Source organism: Caenorhabditis briggsae (genome assembly GCF_000004555.2).
Source record: "Caenorhabditis briggsae complete genome, chrV, whole genome shotgun sequence".
In the NCBI taxonomy this organism is placed as follows: domain Eukaryota; kingdom Metazoa; phylum Nematoda; class Chromadorea; order Rhabditida; family Rhabditidae; genus Caenorhabditis; species Caenorhabditis briggsae.
In genome coordinates this window covers 10,706,647-10,730,296 of record NC_013488.2, presented here as the reverse complement: position 1 = coordinate 10,730,296, position 23,650 = coordinate 10,706,647, and the positions used below count along the sequence as shown (strand labels likewise).

At 38.8% G+C, this 23,650-nt stretch overlaps 8 protein-coding genes across 8 annotated transcripts; 3 read left to right on the top strand and 5 right to left on the bottom strand.

Moving 5' to 3' along the window:
- Window positions 1-1,113: 1,113 nt before the first annotated feature.
- Window positions 1,114-2,464, top strand: CBG09578 (the record flags this gene model as incomplete). Its single annotated transcript, XM_002637033.1, has 5 exons — window positions 1,114-1,468; window positions 1,515-1,776; window positions 1,824-1,918; window positions 1,967-2,275; window positions 2,322-2,464. 5 exons carry the CDS (start codon window positions 1,114-1,116, stop codon window positions 2,462-2,464), a joined length of 1,164 nt encoding a protein of 387 aa, XP_002637079.1.
- A 659-nt stretch (window positions 2,465-3,123) lies between these two features.
- Window positions 3,124-10,233, bottom strand: CBG09579 (the record flags this gene model as incomplete). The annotated part of the gene is made up of 23 exons (XM_002637034.1): window positions 3,124-3,207; window positions 3,256-3,401; window positions 3,449-3,672; window positions 3,721-4,043; window positions 4,088-4,177; window positions 4,224-4,416; window positions 4,461-4,600; window positions 4,645-4,767; window positions 4,811-4,993; window positions 5,042-5,125; window positions 5,170-5,264; window positions 6,252-6,363; window positions 6,412-6,563; window positions 8,139-8,280; window positions 8,326-8,452; window positions 8,513-8,700; window positions 8,748-8,912; window positions 8,956-9,323; window positions 9,375-9,473; window positions 9,517-9,601; window positions 9,647-9,787; window positions 9,832-10,002; window positions 10,117-10,233. 23 exons carry the CDS (start codon window positions 10,231-10,233, stop codon window positions 3,124-3,126), a joined length of 3,552 nt encoding a protein of 1,183 aa, XP_002637080.1.
- Window positions 10,234-11,246: 1,013 nt separating this feature from the next.
- Window positions 11,247-15,535, bottom strand: Cbr-gcy-6 (the record flags this gene model as incomplete). The annotated part of the gene is made up of 18 exons (XM_045237633.1): window positions 11,247-11,321; window positions 11,373-11,485; window positions 11,514-11,612; window positions 11,749-12,352; window positions 12,397-12,485; window positions 12,534-13,053; window positions 13,233-13,518; window positions 13,566-13,943; window positions 13,976-14,079; window positions 14,121-14,240; window positions 14,286-14,398; window positions 14,446-14,577; window positions 14,625-14,866; window positions 14,896-15,044; window positions 15,113-15,188; window positions 15,229-15,338; window positions 15,380-15,445; window positions 15,497-15,535. The coding sequence occupies 18 exons, from the start codon at window positions 15,533-15,535 to the stop codon at window positions 11,247-11,249; spliced, it is 3,315 nt and encodes a 1,104-aa protein (XP_045094010.1).
- Window positions 15,536-15,959: 424 nt separating this feature from the next.
- Window positions 15,960-16,492, top strand: Cbr-trx-2 (the record flags this gene model as incomplete). Its single annotated transcript, XM_002637036.1, has 3 exons — window positions 15,960-16,112; window positions 16,157-16,246; window positions 16,298-16,492. 3 exons carry the CDS (start codon window positions 15,960-15,962, stop codon window positions 16,490-16,492), a joined length of 438 nt encoding a protein of 145 aa, XP_002637082.1.
- Window positions 16,493-16,643: 151 nt separating this feature from the next.
- Window positions 16,644-18,532, bottom strand: CBG09582 (the record flags this gene model as incomplete). Its single annotated transcript, XM_002637037.1, has 5 exons — window positions 16,644-17,181; window positions 17,230-17,328; window positions 17,376-17,696; window positions 17,739-18,076; window positions 18,122-18,532. The coding sequence occupies 5 exons, from the start codon at window positions 18,530-18,532 to the stop codon at window positions 16,644-16,646; spliced, it is 1,707 nt and encodes a 568-aa protein (XP_002637083.1).
- A 254-nt stretch (window positions 18,533-18,786) lies between these two features.
- On the bottom strand, window positions 18,787-20,772 carry CBG27079 (the record flags this gene model as incomplete). The annotated part of the gene is made up of 6 exons (XM_045237632.1): window positions 18,787-19,180; window positions 19,226-19,676; window positions 19,720-19,830; window positions 19,874-20,160; window positions 20,209-20,617; window positions 20,664-20,772. The coding sequence occupies 6 exons, from the start codon at window positions 20,770-20,772 to the stop codon at window positions 18,787-18,789; spliced, it is 1,761 nt and encodes a 586-aa protein (XP_045098898.1).
- Window positions 20,773-20,922: 150 nt separating this feature from the next.
- On the bottom strand, window positions 20,923-21,420 carry Cbr-gna-1 (the record flags this gene model as incomplete). The annotated part of the gene is made up of 1 exon (XM_002637038.1): window positions 20,923-21,420. One exon carries the CDS (start codon window positions 21,418-21,420, stop codon window positions 20,923-20,925), a length of 498 nt encoding a protein of 165 aa, XP_002637084.1.
- Window positions 21,421-22,020: 600 nt separating this feature from the next.
- CBG09584 lies at window positions 22,021-23,541 on the top strand (the record flags this gene model as incomplete). The annotated part of the gene is made up of 5 exons (XM_002637039.1): window positions 22,021-22,220; window positions 22,266-22,414; window positions 22,464-22,655; window positions 22,700-22,965; window positions 23,419-23,541. The coding sequence occupies 5 exons, from the start codon at window positions 22,021-22,023 to the stop codon at window positions 23,539-23,541; spliced, it is 930 nt and encodes a 309-aa protein (XP_002637085.1).
- Between the last annotated feature and the right edge of the window lie 109 nt (window positions 23,542-23,650).

Genomic DNA, 23,650 nt, shown 5'->3' with positions numbered 1-23,650 from the left:
TTTCTATCAAGAATAAACTGGTTTTCACAAATACAAAGGAACGGAAACTGGGAAGAAAACTAAGTAGATGGGGAGGTGCAAGGTTAATTTTACGACGGTGGAGACGTGGAAGACAGGAAAATGAAATACATATAAGGGAAATATGATGGGCATGGAAGAATAAGAACGAAAACTGTAATTACAGATTATTGCCTATTGAAACAAAAAGAACAAAGAGTAATTGTGTAAAAGTGCGCGAGAGCAATTACGGAGAACATGGTTTTGTTACGGAGAACAAGAACACACGGGTTCTGGAATAGCTTGTTGGGTCGGGCCGGGCTGACCTTTTCAGAAAATCTATCTACTGGCTAGGATTGCTCGGAAAACCTTATTCGGAAAATTGGATGTCCGATTTTTTCCAATTATTTCCGTTTTTTTTTCGAAAAACCATTTTTAGCGTACAAGCGAAAAATAATTTTTAGCGTACAAGTTCAGTCTGTAATTAAAGGTTTGAAAAACAGCGTCCCACAACAACAACAGCGTCCCACAACAAAAAGGTCCCACAACAAAAAACTACAGTAACCTAAAAATATTTTATCTCCAGGATTTATTTTCTCGGTTTTCGTGCGTTTTCAGCATTTTTTTGAGTTACTGTAGTTGTTGATGTAGTCAGAATAGTTTTTTAGAAACAAGTCGGAAAATAATCGGATTAATCGTTTTCCGACTCCGATTAAGCCTGCTCCTAACTCATTCTGTGGGCCGTTACAGATTCTAAAAAGCAAACACTGTATTTAGAATCTTTCGATGCGTTTGCAAAGAATTGAAATAATTTTGACAATTTCGGAAATATTCGAACAAATTTCGAGAACATTCTAGTGTGATAACATTCAGGAACCGCTTATGTGAGTTTTGAAATTTCACTGAAAGAAAAGATTAAAATCACTTCTGGAGTTTTAAAGTGAATCATCAATGATTCACCCACATCTTAGTGACGATATCGTCCCTTGCCTTATCACCATTATCACTACCATCAAACCCACTCTTTTTTCTTTTGTGTTTACATTGCTGGTCTTATTTAAGCAACACCTAAAACGATAATGGTGTATTCCAACCAAGGTTTCCATTCCGAGAATAATGATTTTTCAAGTCTTTCTCGCTCTGTTTGCTGTCTGCAATGCTCAAAAACTCATTGATTTGAAGTCTTTCAAAGGACAAACCGACACTCAAATTGATGCAACTGGCCCATATTCTATCTATGTCTCTGCTTCATCAGATGACGATGCTCTTCTCAATAAAATGACTATCAAGAGCTCCGACAATAAAGTTCAAACTTTGTTGTCTCTGAAAAATGCCAAAAAGCAGCAAAATACAGGACCTTTGCAACCATTTGCCATCACCAACAGTGCTGTTCTTTCTTCTTCTTTAACCAATGACCAAATGAGTAAATTGACGGGAACACTATACATCACTACTGCTCAGCAACTTCAGAGTAAGCTGTTTAATGAAGATTTATTTCCCAAAAACCCCATTTCCAGACAACAAAGGATTCTACGTATTCAATGTGGAAACATCTGAAAAGGTCACAATCACAGGGGACATCTATCCTGATGACGTCACTCTTGTATTCTTGAATACAAACTACAAGGATCAACCATTCATGTCATCGACGATCAGTGCATGGAAGCAAGCTGAGGGATCATCTGTTTACATCTACGAAGGAATTCCAAAGGATACTGATGAGAAGGCGAATTCTCAAATTTTCTCCAACCCAGTACTCCTTCAAGATAAATCCATGAAGTGAGATATAGCCCACAAAAACATTTTTCATGGTAACTTTTTCTCAGATTTATTCCATCCGTTGAAATTTTCTCCTTGAACTTGGGTGCATTCTACATCAAATCTCACAAGGGAATTCAATTTGTTATTGAACCAACATTCAGTAAGTTTTTTGTTTCCAATAAACTTTCTGAATACTATTTAATTTCAGACGACATCGACAATTCTGTTACATCTTCGAAGACAACCACTGGATTTTATATGAAACCGATTGCCAATCCTGACAGAAAAGTCACAATCAAAACTGGACATGACAACGACTACCAAGGAATGTCTGGAGTTAATGTTCTCGGCTCAGTTCCAGCAAACGCCAACTTCGGCGTTACTGGACCAGGAAATTGGGCAACCACTCCATCAGAAACCATCCACAGCTGGAGTGCAGCTACAATTGCTGACACTTTGTCCCTAGAAACCACAAACTGTGTAGCTGGAGAAGTATTCGTCCAATATTATGTTATTCGTAAGGATTCTCAAAAACAATTCTTCAATAATAAAATATTTTTCAGAAGGAGCCGAGAATGTGCCATCAACAACCATGCTTCCAGGAAGACAAACGACTGCTCGAATTCAATCAACTACAAAATCTACAGCACTGATTCAATTATTCACTTCTGTTTTGATTCCAATTGTTGGAGCGAGAACTCTTTGAAAACATCTGTCTTGAAATTTGTATTTATGGGTTGTTTTGAGTAATTTCCAATGTTGGGTGCTATTTAATAAATGAATTGATATGTTTCCACATTATTCAAGTTTGACTCTTTCCGAGAAGGACGGTCACAAGGCGGGACCATCGGTCCCAAGTATTTCGGGAACGGTGCCAATGTCGCTTTGGGACCGTTCTTCCCGGAAAGTACCGAAATTTTCCAGTGCTGAAACTATGCGAGACTTACTATGCGAGATTTAATTAGACTATAAATACGCACCAGAATCTATTTTAGAACCTATTGAAGTTTAAAGTCATGCATCTATCAATACCATTTTCATTTCTTCTAATTTTTTTGAAGATTTTCACACTTGGTCACACCCAAAAACAAATTGAACATCCCTTATCTACATATATTTTTCTCACTTTCTTTTTAATGATAACATTTTTTTACAGATTAGTTTTTTATTCAGCTGACATCGACGTTATTATATGTTCAAACACCCAATTAATTCTAGATTCAACAAATCATTCGAACCGATTATGCCCAATGTGAAGTCAATTTTCATCACGATTTATTTATTTTTTGAAAGCTAGAGAAAAATTATCACTAAAAACTGAAAACCCGAAAACGGAAAACAGACGGAATTTGTTCATTTATTTTATCACCGAATGAGAGCATCCAATTGTTTCTTCCGATTTGGATCAAGTTCCGCAGTGGCTAAATCTAGTAACTGCTTTTCTCCGACCTGAAAATAAGGTTTTGGAATGTGAAAGCGGATGCAGGGGACTCTTACAAGTTTAGCCAAAGTCTTTGCCAATAGTTGCGAAGCTTTCTTGTTATCCACGTCAGGTGGACCATTTTTAATACTATCCCAAAGAAGGGGAAGAGCCATCACTTCCACTTGTTTGGGCTTATTTTTGTATGCCAATTTGCACAATTCTGAAATTTTTTCTATAGAAAAAAAAACTGAATCCAAGACAACTTACCACAGTATTGAGTTGTTATGTAAGGTCGTTGTTTAATATTTGATTTTTTGGTGGCTGCAGTCATTGCAGGAAGCAAACTGACTGGTTCAATTGTCCGAATGGTTTGCTGAATACACGTTCTTGCCAGGTGTTTGTGTTCCTCCGATTTACTTGAGAGATGAGCAGTCAAAGCAAATGCTACCTGATTCAGAACAGCTTTCAGGTTGGCTTCAGTCGAATAAAGTCTAAAAAGTTTACCATTCCACCTCATTTGAATATAATTCAAAACTTACTTTGCCATACTCCCCATTGTCGATATATAAGTCTCCATTGCATATGAGGCAACCTTGCTATTGGTATCCCCTAGTCTCGAAATAAATGCTTCAATGAGTCGAGTATCACTTGCAACTGCTTTAGCAGCATGTCCACACATTTCTTCAAATCTCTGCAATCCAGCCAATCTTCTCTCCCATCCAGAAGCAAGAAGATCCGTTCGAATCTCATCTAGATCCAGTTGCAGACTATCCGGAAGTTTCTTCTGAACTCGTCGAGTACTTCCGATTCTTGACAGAGAACCAGAAAGATTTGCAGTAGATTCCAAAGAGTCGACTCCTCCCTAAACATGTAAGTTAAGTTGATGGAAAATATTGGTGGACTCACTCTTTTTTCAACATTTGCCAAAACATCTTTGACAGTTTTGATGTCTGATTCATTTGCATTCTTTTTCATCAATCTATCAAAATTCGGGTCCTGAAATATGATTTTTTAGAATCAGAAAGACACTCAGGGACTATACTTTTGACAAGAAGCACAATGATTGTTTTCCAGAAGTTCGTACTTGAGGGGATTGATCTTTCGCGAACTGAATAAGAACTGGGAGAACACTGCAAAGAGCTGCTTGATTGTTCAGAATCACTGAACTTCCTTGAATCGTAATAATATCATGTACAAAGTTTGCACATGAAGCTCGAATCGTGTTATTTTTTGATCTGTAAAAATATTCTCATCAACTTTGAGAAGTTAATGAACTAACTTGGAGCCAGCCACAATGATTCCTTGCAGGGCTTTTCCAGCAGTTGCTGCTTTGACGAGTTTATTCAGTGAATCCGTTGCATCATCTCGAATGAAAGCGTTCGAAACATCACCAGCTTTATTTAGAAGAACCACACATATCTAAAAAGAGGGCATGTTTGATTCTAAACAGTTATTCTGGTCACCTTCTCCATTTCCGAATCAATTTTTGAATTCAAATTCTGTGCAACTGTTCCAATAGTCACGATGGCGACCCGAGAAACTGAGGATCTTAGATTCTTGCACTCGTTAAGAATTGCGATAATAACCTAAAAAAGTATTTCCTTATTGCGTTTTTCTTTTCTGAAATACCTCTTTCAGATTATCAGAAACTTGTTTCGGTTGTGTTTCAGACAGCGTTGAAATCATATTCAATCCATCAACTTTCTCAGACCATTCATCATGTGCCATCTTCTTCAATGCAATATTCACTGACATATTTGATGAGTCAAGTGACGAATACGTTTTGGAAATAGCACTTGGCTCGCGGTGTGGCTGCAAAAATCATATAATCCAGAAAAAATGAACATAAAATGGGTATACCTTGGACACAGACTTAGTCCTTTGGCCTTGTCCGGAACGAAGAAATGTTCCATTGTTGTTGACACGTTTTTGTGGTTGAGAGACCTAAACAGAAAAAAAGATAACAAGAAAATGTGAAAACGAATTACCGCATGTTTGAGAGGAGGATGAGAAGTAATCGGAAGACTATGATGGCTGACACTTTTCTTTCCCATGTTTGCTGGACTTATCGGTGAATCGAAGTCTGAAAATAAAAGAGTTGAGTGGGAACCGGTTTAATTTATTTGTCATTGATTTTCTAGAAATTCCTTTCGGATTCAGTCAATTCTAAAAACTACAAGCTACCAAAATATGGCTTTGTTGAATTCTTTTCTTGAAAAACTTCTGATATTCCATCTAATTCGAACAAAAAACACAAAGATCGATTGAAATTGTTTTACATCCTAAACATGATTACCGAAAAACCTGTATTAGAAGGGCTCCTCTAATTGAAGTGCCCCTTTGCTATGTTACTATGTGTTCTCCACCAATAGAAGTGTATCTGAGCTGGATTTCAAAAGCATGGAAGTAGGAAAAGCAAAGACTTCACAGAAAAATGATGATGTCTCCTAATAAATGTGCCCCGCTGGGCGACTCCACAAAAAATGCAAGTGTCCCCTCTAATTGAAGTGCTTTCCGAGACCCCACAAAAGTAAGAAGAGCCTGCCGTTCTAATACAGGTTTTACGACAGCTCCAAAAATTACTTGGACTACTCCACAAATATTCTCTTCCATCAGATTTCAGCCACGAGTGAGTTTTATGTGCATAAATTGGTGGCAAATGAGTACTAGAGATCGTGGACATTGTCTTGGAGTACATCACGAAAGGAATGGAGAACTGCCGTTTTGTTTCTCTTTTTCTGGATGCTTCGTTTTCTTTTTTGTCCCCTCCTCCCGCTCACATGGTTACGCATACGAACCAATTCGATGCTTCTTTTTTTTCCTTTTTAGAGCCTTTTCTTCTTTTCTTCAATAGAGCTTTTGTTTAGACTTTGGGGTGCACGGAAGAGAATGAAAACAAAGAAGAGTCAGAATACGTCGGACAAATTTTTTTAAAGAAGAGGATACAATGCACCCACAAATCTACATAGTACCCACAAATCTTATCGAATTTTTTTAGTATGGCTTCTGATCATTGGTCAACCAAAACAATCTTTGTTTTCTAAAATATAAAATTTGAAAAAGGGCTCACCTTGAAACGAATAAGCTCCGCTTGCCTTCGCTGGACGATCGTCGAAATTTCTCGGTGGATCGTTTTCCATTTCATCGGTTTGATGATCTTCGGACAGATTAGTATCACTTCGCTGAAAACGAGAAAAAAAACGAGATGAATTTTCAAATGAAGATCTTACCATCTTCTTGAGATTTCCCTTCTTGTCAATATGATTGTTATTCACCTCTTTTTCTTTTTTTGGTGCACTAAACGACGATTTCTCCGGTGGAGAAATTGGAGGTCTTTTCGGTGCTTCCCATGAACTTGTACTTGAATTTGGATTAGAGGTTGCTGAAATCAAGTAAATGGTGCCTTGGTTGTCTCCACAGATTCCTAGAACTACCTAAAGACAACTAAACAACTACTAGAAAATTCTGAATGGCAAGGTCGATATAACTGAAAATACATAAGCTTAGAAACTCAATTATCTTGTTATGTTCATTAGAATATTTGTATATCATACGTCTCATTCTTCCGTTCACCACAGTGAACATGTTATTCCGATTAGTAGAAGACGTCGGAATCGGAGCAACAGAAGACGAATAGATACGATTCGGTGCAGAAGCTGCTCGACTGACTGTTGTTCCCATTCAGATGAAGCGAAGCGGCCACGTCATAAGTACATTACGTTTTGTAGTGGTCAAAAAAGGAACAAAAGAGGACAGAATATTCGATGAAGCGAGGAGTATAACAAAAAGTAGATATAATGTGGAAAAAAGGGGCGGGTGCTTGGCAACGCGTCCTCAGCCGAAACAAGTGGTCACTTTTGTTATTTCACCTGGTCGTTTTGTTGCATGGGAGAGTACGAGAATAGAAAGGGACCAGAAAAGAAGGAGAAGAAAAGGAAGGGAAGAGAACTCGTAATTGGTTTGGACGGCGGATGGAGGAGACTTCAGGTGAAAATACTACTAGCTCTCAATTTTGACACTTTTACGGCTCACTATTCTAGTACGACGTTTTGTTCTCTTTTCGCTTGTTTTTACTTTGAAAATTTAGTCAAGGTCGAATGCCAAACAAACCAAAAAAACTACTAAACGATTCAAGAGATTCGAAACTCTTCAAATGGTTCTGAACTTGGAAATTGAAAGGCCCCTGTAATCAGAGAGCCTCTTTCAAAATGCTATTGTTTGACTTAAAAACTTTCAGGTTATCAGAGAGAAATGTTCTGGAAATTCCACAATTTCATGGATGGATAAAGAGAAGGAAGTGCCTAATTGAAGTACCCTTGTAATAGAAGGGCCTTCCGGAGGTACAATAGAGAAACCCGCCACACGTTGTCAAAAACAGCAAAGTGATATGAATAACTCGGGATCGCTTTTCTTTTAAATCTAAACGATTCTTTGATATTTTCTACTACTATATTTTTCTTTTTGCTCCGACAACAATACATGATACGAATATCCAGAATACACGTCGCATCATAACAAGATTCTTGTTAGTACTTGCTTGTTCCCACACCTTCTAATCCTAGGAATAAAGCAAAAATCAGGAGACAGCTATAGCAATGGAGAACACATTTCTAACCAGCTTGTGAGAAGGAAAGTGTATTTTTGGAAGAAGTTAGAAAAAAGATGAGAGACCCACCGGAACCTTGTCTTCTCACAAACGAATCATCACTTTTCATTCTCGTCATCACAACTTTCTGGTTGACATCCGGACTAGTATTCTCCGTTGCTTCGTGACTTTTCTCAACTCCGTTTTGAATGCGTGACGGTTGCTGAGCAGGCGGTTGCTGTTGCATCCCGACTACTGGCTTTTCTACGCCTAGTTGAATCATTCGGTTTTTCCGAATACTCGCCAAGTTCCCTGCCAAACTGATCGGGGACATTGTTCTTTCGAAGGGATCTGGTTCGACTCCTCCATTACTAACAATCCATGCAAGATCCGCATTCGAAGGCAAACTCATTTCGGATTCAGCCAAATCGAATGAATCCATCATTGGAGGGGTTGAATACTCAATCAAACCGTCGTATCGAATACGTGGCAAAACCTGACGACGGATTCTGGCCTAAAAATCGGAGATTAGTGGACTCCTGGATGTACGAATTCTTACTGTCACTGCTTCAGCCAACCCTCTTGTCTTCTGATCTTGCTCAAAGTCTCGTACTGCTTTCATGATAATCTCTGTTTTGCCATTCAATAGGTAAGCTAGTACAGACAACTGCTCAAAAGCCGCTAATCTGAAATGAAAAAGATTGTCATATTACTCAATTCGTATAGTCGGACTAGACGAAATTTACCTGACTCTCTTTTTTGGATCATGAAACATCGGAACGATAATATTTACAAGTGGAGGCAAATTGAACTTAGACGGACTGATAGTCATTAATGATGCAGTGTAAATGTTAATCACTTCCTCTCGGACCCTTGAGTTTTTATTTTCCAAGTAGACCCTGAGACAACCCCCAACTGTTTTTGGGTTGATATTCTGAAAATGGCAAAATTATATCATTTATTTTTGTAGCTTGAACGAACCTGAAATAACTCCATAAATGTCATCATTATGATTTGTTTAATCACGGATTTCTGATTTCCGAAATGTTTTGCCACAATATTCACAAACTGTTGAATATGTGCTTCCATATGTCCTTTCAAATGGTGGGCAGTTGCACGTACAATGTCCAGAGCGAGGACAACAACCTGAAATTCGAGACTTGAAAATAAGAACACCAGAAACCAAAACCTTGAAATTTAGATCTTCCAAAACATTAGACAACATTAGAAGGTAGGAATGTAGATGCGGAACCAAACGAGCAATTTCTTCTGCAGTTATCTGATCAACCACTTGTTTCATTTTCTCCAATCCAGCAATTTTCTGATTTGCATCACTATCTTCTGCGATCAGCGCACACACTAAACTTGGAATGATTCCATATCGAAGACGTCGTTCTCCTCCAGATTGTGGTTTTGCTGATGTCCTTAGAACTCCATTTCCTGTTTTCGAATCGGTTTGCTCCACTTTCACATTCTCTGTAATCCGTTCCAAAACTTCTCGCTTTTCCGGTATCAAATTGGAAACTATTTTCTGCCAGGATTCATTTCCGATGAAGTCTGGAAACATACGAATTTTTATTCAGAGTGTTTGGCTTATCTTAATCTCACAGTGAAACTTTTTCATCAGGATTCCCGCTTGTTCTTCACATCCTTGAATATTGGCTGTAGTTGCTAGATTTTCCACAAGACTTGCCCAGTTTCCTTTCACTAACTGAAAACAATTTATTCAGTCAGAAAACAGTGGCAAAACCTACTTCTGGAATCAGAATTGCATGTAATTCAGTAATTAATATAGGTTTCGAAGTGCAATTTGGCATAAAGTTTGCTACCATTTTCTGAAAAGAAAATAATTCCATCTCGTTTAAATTAGGATAAATTACCAAAACTGATTGCAGGGCTTCTGGTTTCAGCCGAAGAAATGTAGAGATCGCTTGGTGAGTGATTTTTCGAACAGTGACTTTGTTGCTAACCAACTTTGGTATCAGATTTGGCATCACATAACACATACAGTATTCTGTCGCCTGAAATTTTGAAATAACGATTCATTACCATGATTTTCACTCACACTCCCAAACGTTGGCATTGCTTCAACGAGAAACTTAATACATTGATGCTGAAGTTCCCACCGATCATCACATACGATCTTATCAATACATTTAAACAGTTCTCCTTTCTTTTTAAATTTCTGAAACCAATCTTCCTCTCGCTTTGCTACTGTCGCTGCTCTGATTAGTGTCTGAAAATTGGAATTTGTTCTGTGAATCAGCTGGAAAACTGAAAATTTTTAAGACAAATAAAAAATATTCTAAGAAAGTTTCTTTTAAAACTTGGTTTTCAAAAAACAACTTACCGTTAGTTTGGTATCGAAATCGTTGCTTTTTAGCAACTCAAGAAAGTCTTCTGGCAGAATGTTCGGCGACGGTAAGCGATCATTAGTCCTTGATAAAGCATCAAACAGTGACGTCATGGTACTGGATTGTTTCCCTCTGGAATTCAGAAAAAAACAGAATGAAAATGAGATCAACAAAAAAAGAAAAAGAGAGTAAAAGAGAGAAAGTAGAAGAAGTAAGGATATCACGAGCGAGTGGGTGGACATGAAAAAGGGGGGAAAAGAAAGGGTGTGAGAGATGAAGAAGTGAGAATGAGAAAGGGAACGCAATGCAATGGAGCAGGAGTCTTCGTAGTCTGGGCAACCGACATATATGGAGTCGCTCTACTAGTTTTGGGAAGCGGAAGGCGCGCGGAGTTTCGAGGAATGTTGATGAAGAGGAGAGAAGAAGGTGGACACTGGACAAGAAGGACTCCCAAAAGACAAATGCATCCGTTTTGGGACGGAAGTGGGAAGCGGAAACTTGGTGATACTCAATTGAGATAGACATACCTTTTTTCAGATGTATATTCCGATTTATTCTAATCCCCAAGTTTTTTGTAATCTTTCCCAGATATATATGTTTTGAAAACAACTAACTCCAAACTAAATTTTCGCTTTTTTGCAATTTCCGTAAAAACAAAGCATTCGCTACCCATTTCCCGGTAGTAAAATTCAAAGTATTTATCTCTCTAACTATAAGTGGAAAATTATTATTCTGTTATTATGGTGGTATGCAAAAATGGGATGGAAAATCCACCGTAATTAGCAAATATTTTTTACTTTCATTTTTTTTCTCGATGTTCGTCCGTTTTTCAGTCAATGCTTTCACTATCAAATGTTTTTATTTTCCGACTTGTTTGAAGGTTTTCAACACAAAATCTGCCGGAAAGCAATGGTAATTGAGAAAATGGACCAAACATGTTAGGTTACTCTGGTTTTCGTTATGGGGACCATTGGCCACGCCCACAAGCATTTATCTTCCACAGCCCCTATTTTTTATACAAGCATAATATCTGAAAATTGGAAAAAAAATCATCACAATTTTCAACAGTTTATCACAGAGAACCACGATGACCAAAAGACAAAAAAGAAAACATAATTTAATCTTGTTATTTCTTCAGATTTTTCGGGGCGGCTGACTCGTCCATTTTGAGCAACCAGTACGTTGTCATGACACCTTTTCCCTGAAAAAAAAAACAAAAACATCAATGATTATTCAAGATGACAGAATGTACTTTAATTATGACTTCTCCACGTGTCTCTGTAGTGAATCCACCGAGAGTCATCAGCATTCTGTTTGCTTCGTCCGAAATGTGAACATGGCCAGCTGAAAAATTGGAACATGACGCTTCGATGGTTGGTTAGAAGTTACTCACGCTTTGAGTTACTTTCCATTCGACTTGCTGTATTTACAGCATCTCCAAAGAGACAATATCTAGGCATTGTGAGACCAACTACACCAGCAACTACTGATCCTGAAATATAGAAAACCCCTTACACTCCTCAACCAAAGTATACTTCCTCTTCTGAATTGCATTCCTATTTTTCATATATTAGCTTGATACTAATAACTTTCTAATATGACATTAGGGTTTCCCAAGAACTACAAACCACAATGAAATCCAACTCGGATATTAATCTTCTCGCCGGGCAAATGAGGAATATTAAAATCCGCCAGAGACTTTACAAAGCACAAAGACATGCTTGCAATGTTTCTTGTGTGCTCATTCCCATTACGACGTGGAACTCCAGATGCAACAAAGTAGCCGTCACCGATTGTCTCCACTTTATACACATCGTGTTGTTCAATGATCCCATCAAAGATAGTATACAGACCATTGAGAAGATTCACAACTTGAAGAGGAGTACATTTTCCCGCGAGAGTGGTGAAACTGACGACATCGGAGAAGAAAAGAGTGACGACGTCAAATGTTTCTGGTTCCACAGTCTGTCCGAGTTTCAGTTTATCGGCTACTTGTTTAGGAAGCATTCGATACAACAAAACATCACTTTTCTTCTTTTCTTCAACCAATTCTTTCATTCTTTCAGCAACTTCGTCTTCCAATGTGGAAGCATACGATTCCAGAACATTGAAGACGTGATCCATCAAATTATCATTCCGATTTGTGTTCATACTTCTCAACTGAGATGCCACTTGCTTAATATCAGGACGCTCAGAAGGTCTTTCTGTCCAACAATCTCTCACAAGATGCAGCTATAAAAAGTGTATTTTGTACAGAAATCAACCCTACGACCAACCAATCCTGGATTGATTTCTATTGATTCATCATGATCCAAATGTGGGCGAGGTGACTGTAATCCTCCTTTCTTCAACATATAGACTATCTCTGGAAAAAGTCAAGTAGGAGTAAACAAGGTGAACGTTTTTCGTGTACCTTCTGCGTCTTCCTTCCGATTTTCTAAATCAAAAACTGAACTTCTGGTTATCAACTCAGCACTGATGATCCCCAAACTATAAACATCTCCTTCTCGACTTCCCATTATATCATCATTTCTTAAGAGTTCAGGAGCCGTCCACAAGCGGTCTGAAAATTTAAAAACCTCTGAGAAATACAATATTTCCAGTAGCTCACCCATTTTCGTATACTGATCATGGGTTCTGAAGTTTCTCAGTCCGAAATCAGTAATTTTCAGTTGCCATCTGTCATTTAGAAGACAATTCTTAGAAGTAAGCATTCCATGGTACTCATGAGATGAATCATGGATCCATGTTAATCCATTCACAATATCTTTCATCAAAGAATAAATGAAGAACCCATCCATTTGAAGACTCGCCTTTCTGATTACATCTGCAAGAGAACCTCTCGAACAGAATCTCCATACTGATAGTAGTTGAGGTGCATCCAGAGACATTCCAATAAACTTATTCAAGTTTGAATGATCAATCAATCTCATCTGTAACATGTCGCTGGCTATTTAGCAGAGATGTCCGGATTCCGGATTACGTGAAATTTTTATATGTCCGGATTCCGAATTCTGGATTCCGAGTAAAAATTTTATTCCGGATTCCGTATTCCGTTCCTCAAAAAAATCACTCCGGACTTCTCTGATATTTAGTATTCTCTCCTTCTTACCTGTCTCATATTGGCGCAAATTTTATTATCGAATAACGTCCGAATTGTGTATTTTCTGGCAGCCACTTTCTCAATTTCAACCTCATTCTGTATTTGAAAAAATAAATAATTTCTAGTTTCTCCAACTTCCGAAAGTGTGGATGATCGGGTTGAAGATATTGTACTTGGAACGCTGCTGATACTCCTCATACTGTGTTCTCCTTTTCCTTTTTTTGCAACCGTCATCATTGATTTGTATGGAATCTGCCAAAGAGCATTCTGTCTTTCAACTTCTTGTCGTTTGGCACTGAATTTGATGTAATTCGATGAGACTGAGAAAACTGAGAAACTAACTAGAAAAGATAGACAAATGCTAGAATTGCACCGAGAATCGTGAGCAAAATTACAATAATGGCAGCAATAAACCATCCCATGTTCTCATAGAACACATTTGCAGGGCATTTTGACCCAGTATATCCACAAACAGGTTCATCTGGAGGTCTGATTCCTTTCCGGTGATACCACACTGCAGTGGCTTCATTCGAATAAAGTTTCGTGACTTCGGCTGATTGTTGGTCAACATCGACAGTCATTATAATGGAAGAAGTATTGTTTGCATCAAGAGTCAACACAAAAAGAGTTGGACTACGACCCCCACTGTCATCAATTACAATTGGACCTCCGACACCTAAATTATGATGCCCGGAAAAAATGTTTTCCAAGAAACCAAACCTGTAAAAGTTCCAACAAGGTACTGTGCAAACTGAGTTCCATTTCTGTATTGAGTTGGAGCAGTTATGAGAACTCTCTCCATAGCCAATCCATAAAGATAGACAGCGTCATGCAACTGACCAGCATAAGTTGCTGCCTGAATACTCAGTTTTTTTAATTTCTTCATTAATAACTCACATGTTGATATTCCTGAGCAGAACAAGCTTCAGTACAGTTGTAAGGTGGTTGCTTCATTCTTCGAATGACTTCATCCTCAAACACTGAATAATTTGAACCAATTTTTCCTTGTCCTTGCATCTGTAAATATTTTCTAAGCATTCCATTCTGTTATTTTTGTCTTACATCAACAATAAATATTGATCTTTGAAACCCGGGAATGGCTTCATGATCGCTTGGTTGAGGTCCGGTACTGTCCACCCACGGGTATCTATAAGATCCATCATCTTGTTGAATAGCTGAAAAATGAATTTATCTTGAATCAAAGTCAAATGAATACTGTTACCGTATCCTTTAGATCTTAAAGACGGAATAATGTAAACGTATTCATCAGTGACAAATCCATTTCTAGCTGCCACAAGCATCCATCTTCTATGAAGACCTCTAGTGTTTCCTTCGTGAAAACATGGAACAATTACTAAAAATCTATAGTTATTTTAGGCATGATTGAATCGGTTTACAAACTTCTTCCCCGGGTAGAAACATCTTTCAAAACAGCCAACAATCCTGCCTCACTGTGATCCATAATCTGTATTGTGTAAGAGAGAACAATATCTCCATAGTATGCAATCATATTTTGGAAATCATCCCTCATTGTTTCACATTTCTCATCATCTCCTTCCAAAGAATACGCATAAACAAACTGATCCCATCCATATTCCAACATCACTTCACGGAAAGTTACAGCCAAACTGAAGTACCTATGCCTCTTAACAATATCAATCAACAGATTTACCTTCTCGATCCAATGGAGATTATTCCAGCGGTTGGGTATCTGGAAGCATCATCGAGAGTAGCTGAGGATGTCATACCCCAAGTGACAATTGGTGTATTGTAGTAAGTGGCCAAAGTGAAAACTGGAATTGCTGCTGAAATAAAACAATACTAAACGGAAATGAATTTGGAAGATATTGGTTACGAATGTTTGTAGTTGGTCCGATTAGAACATCAACATTATAATCCCTGAACAGTTTAATTGCATTTCCAGCAGCAAGATTTTCGTCACATTGATCATATAATATGGTAAATCTGAACAGTTCATATACACTGTTCTAAGATATAACCTAACTTGAAATCATATCCAGTAAGACGATTCTCTCTTTTAATTCTGTCTATGGCAATGCTCGCAGCACTGGCTGATGTTCGGTAACTGATATAAGGACTGCTTCCTTCCACATTCTGAAATCATCTGATTGTATTCTTGAACCCATATCAGCCACTTTTTGAAGTACATCACAATGTAAAAATCCAAGATGAAAAATATTTCCAGGAGGTTGACAATCGACCTAAAATCTCGGATTTCTCTTCGAACACTTGTTCACTGAAGAACGACCCACCGTAGCTAGAAATAACAAAACCGCCGTAGTCGGGTGCATTTATAAGGAAAATATGAATAATGAATGAGTGGGCTGCGTACAAGATTCTAACTTATATTGAAGCTGGAGGAAAACAATATTCCTTCTTGTTTTGACTTTTTTATTAGTATTCCAGGCTGTTCCATAATCCGACAGGCGGTATCAGGGGCTTCATATAGATGAGTAAGTTGTTTCTATGCTTTCATTTATTTATGTATTCATGAGATCTACGCAATAGGACAGATTCTGTGTAATCGATGAGTACATTTTAAGTGCTCGCTCATCGCTTCTCAGAATAACAATTTTCGAATTGCCTCGCAAAAAATGAACGGTGGCCTAGAATACGACTCCATGGACTAATTTAGCACATTTTTGATTTTTGTTAAATCTATAACATACAATTTTTTTTTCTAGAAAATAAACTTAATTTCTTATCAGAATTGTGATGCAAAAACTTTTCCGACTCGGATCAACTCTTGCCAGGTCTGCTGTCTCCATCAAGCCCACTCTAATGACTTCAAGAGTGACGCAATTCCGTCCTTTCTCTCAAGGATCATTCGTTTTTGAGATCGAATCTTCAGATGATTTCAATGAGAAGGTAATATTTTTTATAAAGAAATCAAACAAAAAGTTAATTATTAGGTCATCCAGTCACCAGTTCCGGTCATTGTCGACTTTCATGCCGATTGGTGTGGTCCATGCCAAGCACTTGGACCACGACTTGAAGAGAAAGTATGTTGATCAAGATAAATTACTGAAAATATCTAAAACAATCGTTTCCAGGTCAACGGACAGAGTGGTAGTGTTCTTTTAGCAAAGATCAACGTCGATTATGCTGGAGAGTTGGCAATGGACTACGGAATCTCTGCAGTTCCAACAGTGTTTGCATTCAAAAACGGAGAGAAAGTGTCGGGATTCCAAGGAGTTCTTGATGATGAGCAGCTCGACGAATTCATTGAGAATATCCTTGCTGACTAGCTAACCTTTATTTTTATTGCCAAAACTAAAACGTGTTAATGAATCGGTATAGTTTATGTTTTTAATAGTACGAATAGAAATAAAATTCAATGAAACCGATTTAACATCCAGAGAAATACACAGAACATTCGAAATAAATACAATCGCGATGTCATTTTCTGCCAGTCTGCAACCATTTTGGCATTGCTGATTTCGCAGGAGGACCAGAACTTGGGGCTGAGAAAGTAGAATCCGTAGTTGTTCGCTTTTGTTTACGATCATCGTTAACAGTCGAGTTGAATGGTATGAATGTTTTATTAATGGAGAGCCATTGCGATGCGATTCTATCCGCCTCCTCTTGTCTCACTTCACTGACATTTTGGACAACATCAGCTGCATTAACAGTTTGACCTCCAAATGTAGCAATAAGAGTTGACTTTGGTGCAAGTTCCAAGTCCACAAAATTCTTAACTTCACTTGTGACAACTTTCATGTTGGTGAACATCAGCTTCCAGTCAGATCTTTTGAACACACTTTTCAAAAAGACATCCAGCTTATAACTTTGCTCATTGGTGTTGAAGCAAGCTTGCAGAATGTGTTCACCGACATTCACACGGACCACGGTATGTTTGTACGCATCAATTTTTAATTGCCTGTTTTTCTTGACCAAGTAATCCTTTGAGACGAAGCTGGCCTGGGTTTGATCACGCCTGAAAATATCCAATTGGGTCTATATCATAAGAATTAAGTAAGCATACACAGCTTTGCGAAGGTCTTTCTGCATATTTCGAACATCATCCAATCCAACTTCAAAAAACTCTTCCGTCTCCATCGGTTCTTCTGCTTGTACTTTCGATCTGAAAACGCTCAAAATGATGCTGTATCTTCAGTATTTAGTGAGTACCCTTTCTTGAAGATCACCGCCTGTCTGTCACAAGAGTCTCCAAAAACTTCAGCAACTTCTTGTTCCTGTTCCATTGCGATGTCAGCTCGTGTGCGAACCTCCGCGAGAGTGATTCTACCTCCATCGGCCAAAGCATTCACCATCGCATCCATTCTGGACTCATGAGAAGAGCTTTCCAACGAGTTGTTTGTACGTTCAAGAAGCCGATTCAATTCCTCCAACCTCATCGTATTTTGCTGAGCTGGACGTGAGAATGCAGGTCCATCGAAAGACCACGAGTTAGGATCTTGTTGAGGCACTTCTCGAAGAACATCACGATTCCTACAATTGTTCGTTGACTGGTTTAAGACATATTTGACTTACTGTGGTCCAGATGTATCGATTTCGACGTTTTCAGGTGCATTTGTTTCTGGTATGATCGCTTTTAGTTGCTCTTCCTCTCTTTTCTTTCTTTCATCCTTATCTTTATCAAAGGCTTCCTGTCTCAACTGTTCCAAACGATTTCTTTCCTCATTCTCTGCTTTCAACTTGGAGAAATTCGCATCCATAGCCTTCTTGCGATCCATTTCCTCTTTCAATCTTGTTTCCATTGCGGAGAGCTCCTCGGCGTTCAGCTTAACGCGCATGTATCTGATGAGACATTTTCCAGTTGAAACTCCTAGACTTGACAGAGAATTTACAGCCAATTCAGCGCCCGTATACTTGAAACATCAAATAATTATAGGTTCTTGTTCTGTCCAACTCACCCGCTTGTTCATGTAAACGACGCATGGAACGGACCCATCGACTGTAGTCGCCAGATCTTCTCCAAATTCAGCAGTGAAATCTTTGAGAACATCTAGAAGCATAACTTTCACATTGACTTTTTTCTGATGGCGAGCGCCTGATCCAGATTGAATAGCTAAATCAATCATAGCATTTTCTGATGAAGCTTCTTTTTGAATCATTTCAAGGGTAGCATTGTTAGGGATTCCAGAGAGCCGAAACGGTAAAGATGGATCAATGGGCTTTCGAGACTGAGTCTGAAGGCGGTGCCTGTTCACTTCGAATCCACTTTTGAGACAAGCTTCTTCGAGCACTTGTCTTATCAGCATCATAGGAGTAGTTTTAACTTGAACCCGTTTAGCGTTCGGACATATAATCGTCAGACAACTCATCTGGAAATTATATTTTTCTTTTAAACGATGGATTTATGATTTTTCGATGAATGTATATAATTGTGGCGAAAGACCCTGAGTCCACATTGGTGGAAGCAAAAACATTTGTAACAATTTGTAACAAATATTTTTAGAACAAAAATGAAAATTTAACAAAATAATTCAACAATAATCAGTAACATGATCAGAGTTGATCAATAAGTTCCTTTGACAGGTCATAACAGGAAAAAAATGAAGAAGAAAAAGAAATAAGGTTAGTTTGCTTCTTCGACGGCAGCAACTTCTGTAACTTCCACTACTTCCACTACTTCGGGGTTGGCCTCCGTCAGTTCATTATCATCCTTATCTTCTTGCTCTTCGTTTTGCTCCGCACCTTTTTGCGATTTAAGTGAAGCGTCGCGCATAGATTTCTTGCCCATGTCGTATCCAGTCACTTCACGGAGAGCAACTGTAGCGTATGATCCAGAGCTCAAGCTGAATTGAATTTGCAAAGCTAGTAGGGGTCCTTTTTGTTCCGATTCTGGAATAGCACGCGTCTGTAGACCATCTTGGAGAAAGGCTCTTGGTTGCTCATAGTGGATAAACTTCCATTTGAGCTCCTTAGCTTCGACAAACAATGGACGAGATGACTCCCCGAGAGAGAATTTACTGAAAGAAACTGCGTCAAAAAAGAGTGTGGAATGAAATTCTTACTCTCGCAAGGACGTAAAACTAGCTGGAGTTAATCCGTCTTCCTTGAGTAGTTCGCTGATCCACTTAGCGCCGTAGCTATTCTCAAATGCTGAATTTTCTCCCGGTAGGGCGATGTGGATGTCATAGTGAGTGGAATGTTCGCCAAGTGGTTTTCCATCTGCTCCGACATCACTTTCATGAACACGAGTTCCATACTCCTTCACTCGTCGAGAAGCAACTTTGTTCCAAAGAAGGCTTTGATACGCATGAACGTAGAGACTGCGACTCTGAATGGGAATAGCTTCGGTGATGCATTTTTGCCATGTGCCGCCACGTGTCAGACACTTCAGGATCTGTCCTTCAACGGTCGCAAACGCTTGAGCTCCTTTGAGTTTGGAGAATGCCTTTCTAGCATCGCCAGTTTCCGTGAAGCATTTGACAGCCCATCCAACTTGACCGTTTTCCAAATGATCTGTAATTTTTAATTATCTTTGAAAATTGGTGAAAATGCTCACCTGGCATGGCATTTGACAAGATCATCCTCACAGCTCCTTCCCAGTCTCTCTTAGCGATTGCCAATCCGATTTCAGCTGTGGTAGAGCATCGTGAGCCAAATCGCTGAGTTCCTAAAATATGTTTCTATGGTGAAGCGATAAATTAGCACCTTACCAAAATAGTTCAAAAATCCAGTATTTTGGAATGTTTCCAACCTCTCATGCAACGTAGGCTCAGAATCATTTGGTAGGTCTCTCAGTACGATACTAAAACGGTTTCCCCAATGACCTCCCATCTTCACTGGCTCATTTTTGTATTCGCATCCAAATACTTTGATTCCACGTAGTCTTGAGTTCAAATCGAGAATCTTGCTTTCGAGAACTTTAGTAACGCTGACTCTCTGAGCAGTAACTCCTCTTTTATCTTTGATTCCGTGAGTCTTGATGTTGTTTGGTCCAATACTGTAAAGTTTATGAATTAAAATAAAACAGCGGTTTATTGAATCTTACTTCAAAAACTTCGCGATCAGCTGACACGCATAACTTGTTTCCTTGTTCTCTTTGCACATAGTGAAATGGCACTCTTTTGGGATGTTCTCATCCCAATTCTTACGTTTCCTAGTGCTTTGGGTATGTCCATGAGACACATAGATACCGTCGTCTTTTGTTTCCGTAATCAATTTCCCTGAGAATCGTTCTCTCACGAAATGGTGAATACTCTTTCGTTCCTCTTTGGTCAGAGTGTCGACTTTCACTAGAACCGGCGTTCCTTTTGTAGAAAACCGTTCTTCAATAGCCGCGAGAGTTTCATCAGAGATGCAGCTTGGTTTTTCAACACTCTCTTCAATTTGCACATCCTTCGATCCGGTGCTTTCCAGTATGACATCAGGAGATGGGATTGATAGGACCTTGCCATCATCTGAAGTTAAAGCTATTATTACGGAGAGTGTAGCGGTTGTGTAAACCTAAAATTTCTTGGACGATGAAGTCCGTGTACATTTCCTTGAGTAAACATGGGATCGGAGTGATTTCATGTCCACTGGCATATTCGGTTAGACCAAATTCGGTTTCCATCTTAAACTTTATTCAAACTATTTGAAGGTAATTAGGATGAATATTGAGATTGAGCATACAAATAAGTGAATTATGCGAAGAAGTAAATGCAAATAAACAAGAACACAATGATCATTTATAAAAGACGACTTTGATACCGTCTACGGTAAATCAGAAGCGCTGTGTCATGAAATTACAGTCATCTTTGAAACCGAATTGAGAATAGAAAGGAAGAAGCTCTGGGACACATTCGAGAGACATTTTGTAAACACCAAGTGACTTTCCAAGCGAAACTAATGTTTTCAAGAGAACAGCTCCAAGTTTCTGACGACGCATTGCGCTGTCCACGACGACATCTTCCACTCTACCACGGCTCCCCGCATCATGAATGAACTTCATTTCCACAACCAAGCTTGCTGATGCAACAACTTTCCGAGTTTCCGTATTTTCGATGACGACGATGTGATAATTCGGAACAGAAACTCTCATGGCCTCAAACCGCTTTTCAAATGCTTCTTGGTCAATATTTCCAACAGAAGTGAGCTGACCGAGTAAATCCAGATAGCCTTTCGAGAAATCATCCTTCGCCAAGGGACGAATTATGAGATTTTCAGGCATACCCGGAGGAACATGAGGAGCTAATACAGAAGCATCGAAAACTGACGACATTAGTTGTCTGAAGAAAATGATGATAAATAAATCCAAGAAGGGATGTGATAACTTTGGTTAGTAGCTTTTTGCACAGAAGTTAATGATTAATGAAGACAAAACCTAAAAATTTTAAAAAATATATGAAAAATCTGTTATAATTTTTCATAAAAGAAGGAGAAAGAAGACGAAAATCGACAAAAAAGTCGGGTTGAATCTCAAAAAAAAACAAAACAATTTCGCAAAAAAATTCGGCTGCGGCCACCCTCCCCGTGTACTCCACTCGGACAAACAGAATAGAAAACTTGGGAAACATATTTTTGAACCTGCTCTTTTTTTGTAAACTTTTTAAAATGCTCCAGCTGCCCATCATCTGCCCTCGTTTTTTTTCTATTTACTTTCTCATCGCGCACTTATACACTTGCAGCTGCCCTCTCGTTTCGTTTTGCGCCTTCTCTCCTCAGAAAACCAACTCTCTGCCTCGACTCCTCCCCTCCCAAAAATGTTTCCATTACTCATTTCCGCTTTTTTTCTGCTTATTTCTTCGTTGCCCATTTCTTCTTTTGGTATTTCTATTATTGCCAGTCTATACGAAAAGTCTTCTCATTTGTGCGTTTCAGAATGCTAGAAAATCTATGGGAAGTGCGACAAGCACTACCCATCTATCTTCTAACGGCAACTATCGGACTTGCAGTCTCTTGTTGTTTTACGTTAATATGCCCCCATGTGTGTAGGCTTATACCAGCACTCACAACTTACGGAAAAGCAGCAGATCAGTTGGAAGAGAACTCGCTTGTCGCCAGGATATCTGTACCAAAGAAGTGAGTGTTGTTTCCTTAGATGTTCGCATCATAAAATTTTTACAGATGGTTCAAACATTTTTATGCCCTTGGTCTGCTAACTCTACTTCTTTGTCTTCATTGCATCCATTCGTTGATTCATAACCCAGACTTCCTTCCAACGATTCCCATCAAATTCCTCACTATACTCACTAGATCCTACAGTATACCACCAAGTCTGTTTGTCTCTTTTAGAAGCAAGTTTCATAAAGCATAGAATTTCAGTTGCACCCAGTACCGCAGTTCTGGCTCTCCTACTCATCACCTTTCACGTAGCACGTCGTCTCTATGAGACTTTGTTCGTCAGTGTCTACTCGGATAGTCGTATGAACGTATTCCATTACATCGTTGGAATAGTTCATTACATCATTCTTCCTATTTCTATCATGTGCGAAACGCAAGGAGTTATTACAAAGAGTAAGCACACTATTGCTCCTTTTTAATCCCGGTATTTGTTTCAGAAGAAATATTCCATGTTTCTGTAGATGACATCACCTTGACTCAATGGGCTGGCGCCGTTCTTTTCTGGGTGTGTAACTGGAAGCAACATCAGATTGCCGAACAAATAGCCAACACTCGGAAAGGTCCAAGAGGACTGATTCGCAATTATGCATACGGTATCTGTTTCGGAAGATGGTTCAATCTGGTCTCATGCCCTCACTTTCTCTTCGAAATATGCATCTACTTATCGTTGTTACTTGTTATTCCAACTGCCTACGTTTATAGGGTAAGCAGTTAATTCAGATCTCTCCATACTTGTAATCCGGGCCTTTGCCGGGCCTTCGCGGGCCCTGCCATAGCTTCTTTCAGAATCAATGTTTTCAAACCAACTCAATCAGATATGATAGAGCTCCACGACTGCTACAAAATGGTATCATTTGGAATATTGTGTCTTGTCTATGAACAGAGTTACAGAGCAAAAGGAACAAAAAAAGCAGGCCCGGCCCGGGCCTGCCGGGCTATGAGCGAGAAAAGCCACTTTATGATCTGTAACTTTGTTCATAGATAAGATACAGTATTCCAAAAAATACCTTTTTGTAGTACTCGTGGAGCTCTATCATGTCTGATTTAGTTGGTTCAAAAATATTGATTCGTAAAGAAATTATGGCAGGGCCCGGCAAGGCCCGGCAAAGGCCCGGATTACAAGTATGGATCTCTCTAATTATTCTGAAATTTTCAGTTTGTTGTTCTGTTTGTTTGCGTCAACCAGACGTTCGCTGCATTGATCACTCATTCCTGGTACCACAAAACATTCCCAAAGTATCCGAAAACCCGCAAAGCTCTTATCCCATACGTTCTCTGATGATCTTCTTCTCCCCAGTGCTTTAATTTCATTTTTTCCCTGTCGTTTCGCTAGATTCTTGTCATAAAGCTAACTTTATTAAAATTTTTAAAATATTAATGTTGAAAAA